The sequence below is a fragment of the Herpailurus yagouaroundi genome, unplaced genomic scaffold (assembly GCF_014898765.1).
Source record: "Herpailurus yagouaroundi ecotype Mexico unplaced genomic scaffold, PumYag 166, whole genome shotgun sequence".
In the NCBI taxonomy this organism is placed as follows: Eukaryota; Metazoa; Chordata; class Mammalia; order Carnivora; family Felidae; genus Herpailurus; species Herpailurus yagouaroundi.
Genome location: NW_024412407.1, coordinates 37435136 through 37452145, shown reverse-complemented (window position 1 = coordinate 37452145; position 17010 = coordinate 37435136). Strand labels below are relative to the sequence as shown.

At 39.6% G+C, this 17010-nt stretch overlaps 1 protein-coding gene across 10 annotated transcripts in view; it reads right to left on the bottom strand.

The window, feature by feature from the left end:
* Positions 1-1363: 1363 nt before the first annotated feature.
* The window catches only part of CLEC1A (C-type lectin domain family 1 member A), a 27132-nt gene continuing 11485 nt past the window's right edge, over positions 1364-17010 (bottom strand). The window contains exons 2-9 of one of the 10 annotated variants that reach the window (XR_005794584.1): positions 16446-16544; positions 14935-15111; positions 10464-10615; positions 8149-8267; positions 6140-6821; positions 2963-3065; positions 2190-2256; positions 1364-1613 (exon numbers count right to left, since the gene is read on the bottom strand). Coding sequence is in view for 6 of the 10 variants with exons in the window: in XM_040488958.1 (XP_040344892.1) it covers positions 6671-6821; positions 8149-8267; positions 10464-10615; positions 14935-15111; positions 16446-16544 (698 nt within the window). In the remaining 4 variants the exon portion in view is untranslated. The other 9 variants (XR_005794586.1, XR_005794583.1, XM_040488960.1 and 6 more) reach the window with 9 other exon arrangements.

Here is a 17010-nt window from a genome sequence, read left to right as displayed (position 1 = left end):
CAGGCATTCCACTATTGAATCTGCAGGAGAGTAGGACAGAGATATGGATTTTCATATTAGAAAGAAGACAGACAGCTATCTGCTGCCTGTAAGACAATAACCTTTTAGGATTGCAGAATTCTACTGGACACTTGCATTACAAGCACTTTATATAAGTAGAAGGAGTAGTTAGGCCGTCAGTACCAGTGCATCTCCAGTAAAGGACAGCTGTGAACTTCCTTCTTTCCTCTCTCTGTCTCTAGTACTCACAAATCAAAGGACTCAGGCTGAGACTTTCAAGGTTAACACTCCAGCATTTTTTTTTTTTTATTTTTAAAATTCCAATTCCGGTATAGTTAACATACACTGTAGTATTAATTTCCGGGGTACAATGTCGTGATTCACCAATTCCATACGTCACCCTGTGTTCATCATGATAAGTGTATTCCTTAATCCGCATCATCTATTTTACCCGCGCCCCCCCCCCCCGACTTCCCCTCTGGTAACCATCAGTCTCCTGTCAGTAGTTAAGAGTCTGTTTCTTGGCTTGTCTCTTTTTTTCCCCCTTTGCTCACTTGCTTTGTTTCTTAAATTCCATATATAAGTGAAATTATATAGTATTTGTCTTGCTCTGACTTTCTTATTTCACTTAGCATTATACTCTCTAGCTCCATCCATGTCATTGCAAATGACAAGATTTCATTCCTTTTAATGGCTGCATAATATTCCATTGTGTGTGCGTGTATGTGTGTGTGTGTGTGTGTGTACCACATCTTTATCCATTCATTAATCGATGGACACTTGGGCTGCTTCCATATCTCGTCTATTATAAATAATGCTGCTATTGGCATAGGGGTGCATGTAACCCTTTGAATTAGTGTTTTGTATTTTGGGGGTAAATACCTAGTAGCATGATTACTGGATCATAGGCTAGTTCTATTTTTAACTTTTTGAGGAACCTCCATACTGTTTTCCAAAGTGGCTGCACCAGTGTGCATTCCCACCAACAGTGCAAGAAGGTTCCTTTTGTTCCATATCCTTGCCAACATTTATTGTTTCTTGTGCTTTTGATTTAAGCCATTCTGATAGGTGTAAGGTGACATCTCATGGCAGTTTTGATTTGCATTTCCATGATGACGAGTGATGTTGAGCATCTTTTCATGTCTGCTGGCCATCTGGATGTCTTTTTTGGAGAAGTAACATTCCACTGTAACTGCACCTCTCTGTGCCTCAATTTCTTCATTGTAAAATAGTAATAGGACTTATTTCAAAATATTATTTGAGAATTAAATTATTAATGTATGTTAATTGCTGAAACTATTGCCTTTCCTAGAGTTTGACACTATATCAGTGCTCATTATTATTATCTGGAGTAAATTACTAGTCATCTGTAGGCATCAACTTTATTAATGTAGTCTAGATAAACATGACCCTTTTTCCTGCGCGGGTTACAGGAATATCGAGAAGCTAAAGTTTATATATAAATGTCAGGAACTGTCTAGACAAAATATCTGTTTTAAAGTTAATGACTCTCTTCAAATAAATCTATAGACAATCTGAATCCTAGGTCTGCAGGCTCCTTGTACATAGATCAGCTTGTTGCCAAGACACAAGATATGAAAGTATCTTGTAATCTACAGGAAAGAAAAATTCGCCAATTATTACTACATTACTTCTGTTTACCATCCTTAGTAAAACTTGCTACACAGTAAATTCTCATCAAATACCTGCTAAATCCAATACAATTTTATTTAATTTTTCATTTTTCACAAGGACTAGCTGAGCTACATTGGATTCTCATCTCTCTTTACAATAAAGATACCGCTTAAATAAAGTGAAACAAAATAAATCCACTGAGGCTAGTGGAAATAACTTAAATGAACCTAGAAGTCTATTGTAAAAGGTGACCTCTGAAGGATAAGGTCCTTTAAGGATGGGAAGAGCATGTTTTCATGTTTTGTTTTGTTTTGTTTTGCTTTGACTTTTTAAATGTTTATTTATTTTTTGGGTGGGGGGAGGGACAGAGAGAGAGGGAGACAAGAAGCAAGCTCCAGGCTCTAAGCCTCTCCAGGGAGAGGGAAGCAAGCTCCAGGCTCTAAGCTGTCATCACAGAGACGACGTGGGGCTTGAACTCACAAACTGTGAGATCATATCTGAGCCGAAGTTGGACTGAGCCACGCAGGCGCCCCTATTTTGTTTTTTTAATTTACCCTTGACCTGGAGTTTAAACGGTGGGCTTTTCAATAACAGGGATTTTTCTCTAATTTTCTGCTGAACCTGGAAAAGGAAAATAACACAGAAAACACAGTATAAGTTGAGTCCTGTGTTTGGTTTTCACAGCTGACAGCTGGCGGTTGAATATAATTACCTGGAATAAACGAGAAACAATAACAATTTGACTGTCTCAAGATTCTTCAGAGTATTGTCATGGAACTATGTTTACGGAAAGGATAGGAAGCATTTAATAACTCTGTTAAGAAAAAGTACAATGAAGCCAAAGGCAAACATCCTTCAGCTGATGTCATTCCATCAATATGTGATGCATAATTTACAAGCCAGAATCTTATCTACAGTGCAGCTGGCATAGGACCCTACAAATTTCCTCAGTGGCAATACTGCTTTGCACATAGATAGTACGGGTGGAAATTTTTTTTTTTTCTTGCAGATTGCTTTTGGCCCAGAATATCAAGGTCTTTTTCCAGGCACTGGTAAGGGATTGGGCCTTGGCACAGAGATAACGAGTTTTATATGTTGGTCTCACCAATACTCAATTGGATATCTTTCATCCATCTCATTGAAATCCAAGTTAGCTTTAAGAAAAAGGAGGAAAGGAAACATAAAACCCTGTCCTATAAATGTAAAGAAGCTTTGTTACAAGCTATGGTTAAAGTACATTAAGCGTATAAAAAGGAAAACATGAGAATGGTAATGTTGATAGAATAATAATATTACCAGATCCTAAAAAGTTATTCATACAACGAACGTTGTAAAAAAGTTATGTACACTGTAAATCAAATAACGATGGTTTTTGCATTCTGCGAAAATGACAAGAATCCCTTTACAAAGTAGCTGATTGAGGAGGGCACCTGTTGGGATGAACACTGGGTGTCGTGTGGAAACCAGTGTGACAATAAATTTCGTATTAAAAATAAATAAATAAATAAATAAATAACAAATATCAAGGCCAAACCCAAGGCAATCTACTAGAGTCTTCTCCTTATTTCATAAGCGCTTTTGTCTCCAATGTAAAAGCTCCCCTTACACTTCTCACTCTTCCTGCTATTACAGGGCTCATGATCTGTTTCCTGTTGATAAGTTTTAAAAGCGGTTCAATATCCTCAGGAAAAGAAATAACTCATTGTGTACCCTAGGGAACTCAGATCTACCAGGAAAGGCTATGTTCCTCGTTTGACTTTTCCTGAAATTTCTTCAGAATTAACTAACCACACAAAAGCCCGGAAGAGAAAAAGTTTTCACGAGCCAAAAATTAATTCACGCGGTGCTGCTTTTTCTGATTATCCATGGAAACATGTCTTAGCAAATCATATTTCCAAGTTCACATCATGATTATTTCCTTTTTTTTTTTTTTTTTTTGAGAAAAAGAGAGAAAGAGGATTCCAAACAGGCTCCACTCTCAGCGGGAAGCCCGATGCGGGGCTCGATCTCATGAACCATGAGATAGTGACCTGAGCTGAAATCGAGAGTCTGATGCTTAACCAACTAAGCCACCCAAGAGCCCCTATTTCCTATTCTTAAATATTTTTTAAAATGGGGAGAAAATGTTGTGCCCTACTATATTTCTGTTCTTTTGAAATATCTGCTCATATTGTGATCAGTGTCGCAAGTTTTGTGATACAGATGATGGGACCGAGGGCAAATATGGAGAGAAATAGGGTTAAGAATAGCAAGAATGTCAAATAAATGCTATTTTTTTCCCTCTTCACTATCTAAAGTGACACTTTCCCTTAGGTTGTAGATTTGAAGGGAGAACACTTTTCAACACCCACTTTCCAGGCGGCTAGTCTCTTTAAAGTAATGGCATTTAAAGAGACACTTGTCATTCAACCCTGAACTAGACTGCAGTTATGTAGGATGCCAGGGGTCAAAAAGATGTGTCCCATGTCCCTGTTTTACAACTTAGTCCACAAAATAATTTGACTTTCTCATATTAACCACGTTTTCTTCCCGTGGTCACAAAACTTAAATAACACTTAATTGCTTAACTAAAGTCCTAAACCACATTTCTTGTTATGTGCCTATTTTATTAATCGCATTCATTAAATATCCGCACTCATCATAAAAAACATTTGGCAATATCCACATCTTCCTAATGTAAGTGCCTCTCGATAAGTTACTAAAGAATACAGATATCCAAAAAGGGTTGCTTATGCTTTTTTGTAGTCCCTTATGTAAAAAAAAAAATAGGGGTGCCTGGATGGCTCAGTTAGTTGAGCATCCGACTCTTGGTTTCTGCTCAGGTCATGATCTCATGGTTCATGGGATCCAGCCCTGCTGAGAGCACAAAGCCTGCTTGGGATCCTCTCTCTTCCTCTCTCTCTGCATCACTCCCGCTCACAGTGTCCCTGTCAAAATAGATAAATAAACTTTAAAAGAAAACGCTAAATCCTTTTTTTACGTGTTGTTAATGTCGTTTACATTTCATATTGCAATTTAGATTGTAAAACTAATTTCATATTTACCCCAGTTCAGCTAACAACAGCACCACGAGAGAATTACAAACATTTCCACTTCATACGTAATGAAATAAACTTCATGAGGTAAAGTGATTTGCCCAATAATGAATCAGTATAGGGGATCTAAAACATCTCATTTTATGGCCACAAGTGCAGTTATTTTTGCACAACACAATAAATCAAGACAAAATTTGTTCAACGCTGAAGACATTTCCTGACGAATCGACAGAAAATTGAAAAGAAAATTAACTCATAAGTAAGAAACCCACAAGTAGTGATTGCTAAGTAATGCAGTCTTATGAAAATGAATACAGAAATATTCTCTTTATCATGATTGCTAATTTAATATCATTTTACCATGAGATAGATGTTTACTGAAAATAAAACTAAAACACCCCAGTTTCCACTGCTGACAAATAAAGATTTATAATAGACGATCCTTTCTAGCATTAAACCCTTAAAATTGATTTTTCCATACACAAACAGTCAGTGGTTGTGATGGTGTTATTTACCATGACCCCTGTTATGATTGTGCATATTGGCTTCCTGAGAAAGGAATGCTTACACAACAAACCAGTGATGTGTGCAAATGTCACAGTCTCTCTTCCCCTTTCCAGGACCTGACTGGATAACTCAACCTATTAAAATTTCCCTGACTTATCTTTAGCCATGTGTTGATGACCAGCTTGCCTCAAAAGATTTCATCTCAGGAAAGTGCTAAAATCACCTTCTTGAAATCAGTGTGCCTCTCAAAGACTTATCTTCTTCCAGTGATCAAATAATCAGTACTCTTGTACAGTCCCTACAAACTCTCTGTAAGGCACAAACAACCAAAACACAGGTTGCTATCATAGTTTGAAGAACATCTCCACGCTGAAAATTTCCCCAAATCACAAATCTATTCTCAAATCACATACATTTCACATTATTTACATTTATTATTATTAAATCTTCAGTACCTGAAAGGCATAAGCATGGATCAAATGGAAGAAAATCGGGACTGATTAAAGACTCACATGATTATGGAAACCAATTTGACAATAAATTTCATATAAAAAAAGAAAGACTCACATGATTAGATTCACATAAAGAGACTGACATTTGCTCTGGTCTTCAATCTCTCTGAAGGGAGGATCAGGGCAGTAACTGGGATACAAAACTGAGCTGAGAATATTTCTTTCTTGGAAGAAATTCCTCAGGAAAGGAGGTAATTGTTGGAGTCTTAAGTGAACCTGGGGAGGTATGTTCATAAGAAGTTAAGATTCTAATAAAAAGAGTTATCCCAGTGGGAAGCAAGCCCTAGACATGGCAGATGGGGGCTTTATTGAGAGAGTAGGAAGGGAAAAGTACGGACTGAAGCAAACAGAAACAGAAAGAATTAGTTCTGTATTTAAGAGCGTTGTATAGAAAATGACTGCTAATTTCTCATGGTCTACTTGACCTTTGGAGTAAAGAATGTTACACACCTTTATTTCCTCTACTTCAGTAAGTTTCTCACTTCTCCAAATATTAAGGAAGACATGGCAAAAGGCAGATGATATTAGATGATGAGAAGGAAGAACGCTGGAAAGCATCTCTAGGTCAAGAAGGTAGATTACAACTTTACGAAAGTCTGCGACTGGTGGGTGGTATGCAGGTAGGACTTCTTTGTGACTCATAAACATTTGCATGAACCCAAGCTCAGAAATGCTGGCGATCTTGAGCAGGAAACAGGCAAGTGCTTCTTGTACCTGTCAGAGAAACTGCCTTTCCTCCTTTTTTCCCATTTCCCAATGTCTCAAATATCCTTTGCAATGACCTTGCTTGGCTCAAATCATTTTGCTGCTTTGTTGTACAAACATGGCTCCAATAGGAGAAAAAAAGGAACTGAAACCAAATTATTACAGGTGCCCATAAAGAAATTGACTTTTGTTCTGATCTTCAATTTCCCTGAAGGGAGCTTGACATCACCTTTATGGCGGAAGAGTCAATCACTTCCACCTAATGGCTCAGAGAGGCTAATGGAGGCTCTCAAGCTTCACTGCTTCAGCCCTTCTTTCACACGCACACCGCCTCAACTCTTTGCAGTCCTTTGAGAAAGCCTTCCCATTGAGGATGGTCACACAGTCCCTGCTTCTTAGGCTGGTGAAATCTATTATAATCTCAAACCTTGAAGAAAGAAAGAAAAAAAAAAAAGGTTAATTGAATCATAGTTTACTTCTAAAGTGAAATGTTAAATACCCAGAGAGTACATAGGGAGTATTCTTCACTTGACAAAATTGTAGAATAGACACGCAGAATGAATTTACTGTGAAGAACGGGGTCACCAAGCTCTTACTTTCAGCCCCTCAATTTCCATACTCATTCTTAGAAGCATCCGTTCATCTAAAGCAACAAAAGCTGTTTCTAATTAAAACTAGGAGGCATGTTACAATCCATCAAATGTATCATATGATTTTACCACCATCTGAGAAATCATCTGCGACTCAGTTTAATTAACTGTAAAATTAAAAAAAGGGGCGCCTGGGTGGCGCAGTCGGTTAAGCGTCCGACTTCAGCCAGGTCACGATCTCGCGGTCCGGGAGTTCGAGCCCCGCGTCAGGCTCTGGGCTGATGGCTCAGAGCCTGGAGCCTGTTTCTGATTCTGTGTCTCCCTCTCTCTCTGCCCCTCCCCCGTTCATGCTCTGTCTCTCTCTGTCCCAAAAATAAATAAACGTTGAAAAAAAAAATTTAAAAAAAAATTAAAAAAAAAAAAGATTACACTGATTACGTCCTACCTCCTGGGAGAAGATATCCTGTACAATATAAAGAGAAGAAAGGTATCTGTCCGAACGTGGCTTTAAGCTGTAATATATTTGGGGATAGGTATTACATTTACCTGTTTCAAAAGATACCATGACAATCCTATCTAAGTGCTCACATAAGTAAAAGTAATTTTTGATAATATTACTCTTACAATGTCAGCAAATCTAGTCTCAGAAACTGTACTTTTAAAGATGTGCTCCCCTGGGTGTTGTATAGAAACCCATTTGACAATAAATTTCATATTAAAAAAGAAAATATATTAATTAAATGATAAAAAAAATAAAATAAATGATTAAAAAAATGATAAAAAAAATAAATAAAATAAATAAATATGCGCTCCTTATTACACTACCCAGAAAGCCAAGAAATCTGAGGTCTTATATTGTCTCCGGGTATTGATAACTCCAAGGGACTTCAGGCCCTGAGATAAACACTCTGAAAGCATTCAGACGGGGAACTGCCCCCACTGTTACACTAACAGTTTGTAGGTCTCCTTCACTGGTTTATAAGCCATTGAAAAGCAAGCACTATGTTTTATTTTTGAATGTCTTGGTCCATCCTCTGACAAACTCCGCACCCAGTGCAAAGCAGATGTTCGACTAATGCTGATTGAACCCAATTGTTGGACTCTGTGATGCAAGCAAACCCTCTCTATTAAATGCTTTTCCCACAAAATGTTCTGAAGGCTTACAGTTCAGAGGAATACGGGGTTCCGTCGGTCCATAGCCACGCCTGTCTGCTGCCATTGCGGGATAGCCCTGTCCAATAAGAGTAGAAAAACTCAGAGTAGCTCTGAGGCATGGCAAACTCCTGTGAAAGGCACACAAGAAAATCTTTAGCTTTAGAGATGTTACACCCTATACACACAGAGATGTGTAGGGCCAGCCAACACTTTTAATACAAGAACAACACATGAGTCCTGCCCCACATAGGTGATAGTGCCCTTGAGAGAAAAAGTGTCTGCGGGGAGGTCAATTTGGCCAAGTTAAAGAATTGATCTTGTCTTAATAATTATGGAATATATACTGATATTCTGAAACCATGAATCGCATCAACCAAGATTTATAAATGACCCATTATTTGCAAGTCACAAATACTAAGGTTTATATAAAAAAATGAGAGGCAGATTTACAAAGAGATGGGGAGTAATTCTGGGAAATGGAAGAGTATGGAAGGACAAGTGTAAACATGGGAAAAATAACCTTTCTACAGGGACTGACCCAGAAGGAGAAAAGACTAATGAATATAATTTAATGCAAAAAGATGTAAGAGAAAATTTGGAAGGATGATTTATGTCTCAGACAAGGAAGGGCAGAGAAATTTTTCATATGTGTGTGTCTATTTATATTTTTGTATAGTATTTATATATACATATATACTCATATATATAATTTCTTCCCTAATATCTATATTGAAATTTTTTTATTTTTTTTAACATTTATTATTGAGAAACAGAGAGACAGAGCATGAGCAGGGGAAGGGACAGAGAGGGAGACACAGAATCTGAAGCAGGCTCCAGGCTCCGAGCTGTCAGCACAGAGCCCGATGTGGGGCTCAAACTCACAAACCGCAAGATCATGACCTGAGCCGAAGTCAGACGCTCAACCAACTGAGCCACCCAGGCGCCCCTATACTGAAATGTTTTTAAGTTATTCACTTCCTTCTATCTAGTCTCACTCTTGATAACATAGAAATTATATAAATTTGTGATAATTATCCATTTTCATGTCCTTCTTTTCCACCATATTATGAGTTCCTTAAGGACGCACACATTTTTTTTTATGTCTTCAACCCTTCAGTTAGTTAATGGCACATGTTTGTTCAAGAAAAGATTCCTGGCAGTGTATGTGAAACTATCGCTAAATAATAGTCATCGAGTAGGCCTATCGAAAGAAGTGTAGTTGAAATACTTCCAACTGAAGGGTAGATCCCTCGAATTAAAAGTTTTGAATATAAATCACATGGAAATGATTTAAATATATACAAGGATATGAAGCATGAGAGAAAATCACTGTATAACTTTCACGATATTCCCTACCATTATATATAACGCAGTTCAATTATATACCTGAGTCCTCAGTATGTACGAGAGGTGGGGAAAACAAAGAGAATAAGAAAAATTAGATGGGCTTATGGTAGGACACATTGTCTTAGTCAAATAAAGTTACCTCCCTTTCTGCTTACATTGAGCTGTCAAGAAAGGATACAAATATTATTTTAGTGGACAAGAGACAGTGCAGAGTTCTATTCATCACAGATTTCAGAAAGTGGGTAGGAATTTGGATGTAACCAGAGGGATGTTAAGAGTTTGCATAGTGAGGTGGCCTTTTATTTCAATTAAATAATCCTTTGTGGATAAACTACTTACTCTGGGCTGAGACCTCCCCTAAAACAATGATAAATACATAATGGTCACACTGCTTGAGGGACTAAATCCAAAGGCAATGATAAGTATTTTTTTAAGGTGGCGACAATTACGTGATTTTTTAGAGTTTATTTTAACCGCATATACTTAATATATGTCCATTTATAATTTCACTTTCATATTTGCCTTGACCAGTCTATGTTAGGTTACAAACTTCTGGAAAGCAAGGTATTTATCTGCAAACTCTAGTAGTGATTTACTTAATGAAATATTTTTAATGAAAGCCCTTGTCCCTTTATAACGGAAGGACAGTGTCTTTCTGACACTGCCTCCATATTGTGCCCTTCCCGCCCACATCCAAAGAGGTGAGGCACGAAAACAGTTTTTAATTTGATTCCTGACTGGTGGAGATTTTGAAGCGCCTCCTCTCGTGGTTCTAAGGCATGGGTTTCTGTGGAGAACAGAAAATGCCTTCTTCCATAACCCAGGGAATCACTCGACACAACAGGAGTAAGACTTAGGCCTTGATGGCAGTAAGTGTGAGACTCTGTGAGCATTGACTCCTTAGATTCTTCTTATACGGTTCTTTGAAAGACCTCCTTTTGCGAACAATTCACACTGACTAAGCCTCAGGATCTTACCAGCACTTCCTGCGTGTTTATCTTCAGCATGGTGGCGTTCTCTGCAAGGCAGAAATATTCACAGCCTTGCCAACTCTTGCTGTCTCTACAGAATCGGTAGCATTTGTCCCCATGCCATTTCCATTTTTCTGGACAAGGGCTGCATCTGTGTTCTTGGAAAGAAACCAATTTTGATACGTTATTTTTCTATCCAGGTCTACCTTCTTTCCTTTCCTGAAGTTATATAGTACGTGATGACTCAAGAGAGAATTGATGCCCTTCCTCTTATTTAGTTGCCCGGGTGATGATAACTACAAATGTTTACCGAACACCCTCTATGTGCCACGAGTTGTTACTGGTACTGAATATATGGTGGAATTTGAAAATATCCAGTGAAAATTGAAACAGGGGCGTCTGGGTGGCTCAGTCGCTTAAGCATCCAACTTCGTCTCAGGTCATGATCTCCCGGGGCCGTGAGTTCGAGCCCCGTGTTGGGCTCCGTGCTGACAGTTCAGAGCCTGGAGCCTGCCTCTGATTCTGTCTCCCTCTCTCTCTGCCCCTCCCCTGCTTGTGCTCTCTCTGTCTCTCTCTCCGTCTCCCTCTCTCGCTCTCAAAAATAAATATACGTTAAAAAAAAACCTAAAAAAAAAAAAAAATGAAAACAGACACTACGTGCTTTCATGGAGTTTGGAACTTAGCAATGAATGATTGGAACTTCCTTGCTTCTTGCCATATGTAACAGAGAATATTCAGTTTCATAAAGAGCTTTTAATTATGCATGGTATTTAAGAAACAACTGAAGCTTCCATACTTTTCTTCCTCAAAATTCTCTTGAATAATTGTAAAAAAAAAATTTTTTTTTTTTTAATATAGAGAGAGCATGTGCACATGCACGTGTTCAAGCAGGAAAGGGGCAGAGGGAGGGAGACAATTCCAGTCGGGTCCCATGCCCTGCACAGAGCCCCACGAGGGGCTCAGCTCATGACCACGAGATCATGACCATGAGATCATGACCTGAGCTGAAATCAAGAGTCCAATGCTTAACCGACTGAGCCAACCAGGCACCCAAAGGCTTTTTTTTTAAAAATGCAATATATACCAATAAGATATGGACTCTTTTCTCATTCTAAAAAAGTCAATAAAATTTAAGAAAAAAAAAGCATAAGTACTAAGCAAAGTATGAATTCAAAGGGTAAATCTCCATGTGTCAGAAATTAAGATGGGCCCCACAGTCGGAAAAGCTAAGTGCACAGGTCAAGGGTGAGAAGGACTATGTGGGTAGAGGTTATAAGTGTAGGAACTACTCCCTGAAAGCCATGGTTTCAGTACTGGTGAGGGTACATGGCCTTGGGCTTTTGAGAACAGATATTTGTAACCACAATCCTTATGGAGGTATGGGAACTCAATCATTCCATAAAAATGTATCTATTTTAAAAACAACCCAGTGTCAAAATGTTAACATGTTACAATGTAAATGGTCAATATGCTAATGGATATGATGTTATTGTTCGCATTTTTTTGTGTGTGCATATGTGAAATATTTCTTAAGGTAAAACAAAGTTTTAAATAAATAAATAATTTGGGAGATTTTTCATAAGTTAGTTGATATTTCTGGCCCAGACTTTATAGCAAACTACTTACTCAGCTCTCCACTTGGATATCCATATGATACTTCAAATTCAACAGGCCCAAAACAGTGTTCTTTTGGTTTCTAACCTTCCCCCTCATAACTACAGAATCCTGCCCCATCTCACTTGATCACGTCTCCCCTAATTGCATTGTCCAAAATCTCTGGAGGTATCCTTGACTCCTTTATTTCTCTCACCTCCCATTTTATTCCATCCTTCATTCATCTCCACTAATAACATCCTAGTTTGAGGAACCATCACCGCTCTCCTGGATGACTGCAAAAGCCATTTCTGATGTCATTTCTCTGTTTTCACTCTTCCTTCCTCCAGTCTATTTTCAACATATTTGCAGAGTTAGCCTTTAAAACTCATGTCAGATATATATTTCCTCAGCCGGAGATGCTGCAGTGGATCCTTATTTTGCCCCAAATAGAAGCCAAATCCCTTACCATGTCACCAAACGCCATAAATAATCACTATTAGTTCTCCGCTCCCTCACTCTGCCCTAGGCACACAGGCTCCTTATCATTCCCTGAACAGGCAGTTGTATTCACTTGAGGGCTCCTGCACTTCCTGTTCCGGTTCTTTCCAGAACCTCCTTGGCTGGTGCTTTCCCCATATTATCTACATGGCTAATTCCCCCAACTCTTCAAATCTTTGCTCCGATACCCTCACCTTAATTAGGAATTCATGGTCTCCCTACTTTAATTAGCAACCCACCATCCCTAAATCCCTGATGCCTCATGCCTTATCTACTTTATTTTCCACAGGATTGATTACCTTCTTATAGATTATGTTTAGTTTGACCAACCCTTTCCTGTGTGCCTGAAACCTGAGCTTTCCCAAAATGTGGGACTTTCAGTACTAAAGCTGGAAAAGTTTCCAGCACACTGGGACAAGTTGATCATCTTATTTTATGTTTTTAAGTCTATTTGTTACCACCACCCCAATAGAGCAAGAGGTCTACGAGGGCAGAAATCTGTGTATACGTTGCATGGCATGCATCAGTCAGTGCTCAATAAATCTTAGCTGAATGGGAGAGTGGATGGATGGATGGATAATGGGAAAGGAATGGAGAGCATCAGAATAAAACTGAGAACGAACATCAAACCAAAGCTATATGGACATTTTCATGGCAATAAGGGATATCGTTAACAGATGGCATGTAGATTTTATATTTAAGGGAGGCATGGTTTACTTGTATATCCAGCTTTCTGTTTGTTTTTATACAGCTAGTGGTAAATCCCAGAGACAAGCGGTTTCAGAGAAACTTGGATTACCTTTCGAAGGCACAGCGCCCACCATAGAAGACAACATACAGCGGGTTGTCGGAAGCACAAGAAGGAAAAATCAAGACTCTATGAGGTGGTTAGATGCATTGATCATCTTGACTTTGAGTATGATTGCATAATGTATGTGTACCTCGAACCGTAACGTTCTACTTCAAATACATACAACTACATTTGTCAACTATTCCTCAGGAAAGTTAACAAAGGAAAACAAAAGAAAGAAAATCGTGACCAGTGAGGCCATGAGTCATGCGGAAAAGAGTCGCCTAGAGAAATAGGAGCGTGCACGTGGGTGCCATTTACTGGCTAACCACGCAGTCTGGCTGTCTGGTTAGCGTGGGAAGTGATACCCCTATGGAGGAGGAAGACTTCAACCCAATTTAAAGTCCCTGAAAGAAAAAGAAAAAGTAGACTCGAAATGTGGGTTGCTTCCTGTGCTCACACAATGAGCAGAACAGAAGAGAAGACTAACTGGAATAGAGTTAGGCATGACGAAACCCAAAAAAGACAGGAGAAAAAGGCCTGGGAATGAGATGAGGCTTCCGGTCTTGTGGTCATCAAAGCGTGCCTCATCTATCACTGGCATTGTCATCATCACCACAATGCAGATTTCTGGTACCCAGGCAAGGCAGAGTGGATTTAAATGACTGTGATTTGACTCAGCCTATCAGCATTTTTAAAAAAATTTTTATTGTTTATTTATTATTGAGAGACAGAGAGACAGAGCATGAGCATGGGAGGGGCAGAGAGAAGGGGAGACACAGAATCTGAAGCGGGCTCCAGGCTCCGAGCCGTCAGCACAGAGCCCCACGCGGGGCTCGAACTCCCAAACCATGAGATCATGACCTGAGCCGAAGTCGGACGCTTAACCGACTGAGCCACCCAGGTGCCCCCATACCGTTTATCAGCATTTTTAACCTGATGCCAGTGTGGTTCTTAAAATGGGAGAACTATAGTTACGAGCTCATTAACTTCTCAGTGAGAAAAGATTGATAAACTCATTACGAAATGTATACTACTCTCAGCTCTTTATGTGCCAAGGTAAATTAAGAAATAACTCTGTATTTTATTTACGTGCACTATTATCTTGGCTATTCAACGTTAATTGTTTTTATTGTTTAAAATGTCTGAATTTGAGGGGCGCCTGGGTGGCTCGGTCGGTTAAGCGTCCGACTTCGGCTCAGGTCACGATCTCACGGTCCGTGAGTTCGAGCCCCGCGTCGGGCTCTGTGCTGACAGCTCAGAGCCTGGAGCCCGTTTCAGATTCTGTGTCTCCCTCTCTCTCTCTGCCCCTCCCCTGTTCATGCTCTGTCTCTCTCTGTCTCAAAAGTAAATAAACGTTAAAAAAAAATTTTTTTTTAATGTCTGAATTTGAAGAATCTTTTTAATATTATAACACAGAGGTACCTGAACTAAATGATCCAGTAACTGGGGATGGGAGGCGCCCAAATTCTTTATTATGTTCGCCAGACAACAAACTGAATATTATGTGACTCCCAGGTACACGGTTGGGAAAGTCAGCTCTACCATGACAGATATCCTGAGGGCGGAGGGAGCTTAGTGAACAGGGCTCACCTCCAGTTTTGTTATACAGCTCACGACACAGTTTTTCAGCCACGCGCTGCAGAATTTCTGCAAGCTTCCTGTTCTTTGTCTGGAGAGACTGCAGCTGTCGGGAGAGATTCGCCAATCTTTCTTCCTTGTTAGAAATGCTGTCTTGCTGAGTGTTGGAAAGCTGGTAGAACTGGAAAACTAACCCGAGTTACCAAGTCAGACTGGACGGCTGGCTTCTTCATTTCTACTTCCCCTTTTTACATATGGGGAAGAAAAAACCTTGTGCTGTTTAAGATCTCATGCTTTGAGCTTTCCTAGCGTGTGCATTCAAGTTTGAACTGCAGTACACAATAAATTGCATTGTCTCAAGCAGTTTAATTTCTCAAACTCCGTCTTTTGATCTGACAATGTAGAATCATAATAACGGTTTCTAACTTCAGGACTAAAATCTTCACCCATATTCACTACTCAATAAATATTTTGTGCATACGCTTATAGCACTGCTTAACCTGAAACCACAAATCCACTCATCTAATGATTAGTATGTTAATATGGACAATCAGCATATATTGTTATCTCATTCAGTCATTAAAGTAGTCCTATTATCATTTCCATAGTTTTATGGATTCCCACTGGGCTCAGTGAGAACAAGCAACATCCTTAATATCTCTTGTCTAGAAAATTTCAACCAACCCTTAGGCTTAAACTCCAGATTTCAGATTTCTAAATCTAAGTAGAAAAGTCCTTCATGAATCATGAAAGTTGCTTCATATCCTTAAAAGTCATGGCGGTCATGAAACAAATTATATCAAAATGAATTAAAACTTTGGAGGCCATGATAGAGAAATATATATATTTTTTAATTTTAAAAACTTACGATGTCTTGAATCACCTTCTTCAACTGCTCAGGAAACATTTACTATAGGGTCTCAATCTCACGAAGCAAATTCACCCACTTCGCTTTTTTAGTTTTTGAACTTGTCCTTCCTGGTTTGAAATTTCAAGACTTTTCCACACGCATGTTTCCTTGTTTGGTTTTCACAAGATTTTGCAAAATGATTCTATAACTTCCTGGGCTTTCTGAAAAATACTGTGGTCATTAAGGACCTAGTCTGTCCTCCTTATATTGAGGGGGTAGACATCAATGAAATCTCTTCCCTCTGTATTAGCCTGCTGAGTCATGCATACTAAGAGCAAAAACCACTGCCTCTACTCTTTTGTAGGATAAAAGAGGGTTAAACCATGCATGCATTAAAAATTGCTGATTTTAAATATCGGCATGGAAACGGACAAAACCCTGCTAGATCTCACACGGAATGTAAAAGTCTAGCTGGCAAGCGATTGCTGCATCTTAATGCTTCTTTCACTACTCATCATTTACATGGGTGCTTTAGAATAAGGTACACTGAAGTACCCATGGGGTTAGGGTTAGGGTTAGAATTAAAGTAAAAAAAAAAATTCATAAAAGTATTTCTCATCCCAGACAACCCTTAGAACCAAGATCCTCCCCCCAAGTCAGAGCGCAGACTTACACACAAGCCCCAGGGCCAACAGGCCAAGCAGTAGCACCAAACACAGAGTCAGCAAGGTCAGGGCCACTGGTCGCCAAACTGAAGAGGGAGGCCGGTGCCCTGCAGGGAACAAAGGAAAAGGCAAGATTTCGCTTTTTGTTCCTCGGGATCTCTGCCACCAGCGGGCAAGTGAGAAGAGCCGGTTCTGGGAAGGAACCCCTTCTGCAGGAAAACAGTAACCAGGGGCTAGATAACATGCCCTCCATCCTCAGGAATGCTGTTAAAAGGCTCACTGCCAAGCCTCACTTACACAGCGGGAATCCTTCACCGGCCCCACTGAGCTCCGCCGCCCTGCCCCCGCCCCCGGTCTACTTTGCGCTGCATGGAGCAAAGCATTGCCAGTATCTTTGTAAGTTGGTTTGTGTAACCTTCTTTTTGCCAAAATCCGAGTTATGAAAGACATGGAACTGCCTCAGCGAGGAACTGTTGTTCACACCAGCAGAGGAGAGGTGAAATTAGCGTGCGGTTACTTTCGCGACGCATCGGGGGGGGGGGGGGGGGGGGGGGGGGGGGGGGGGGGGGGGGG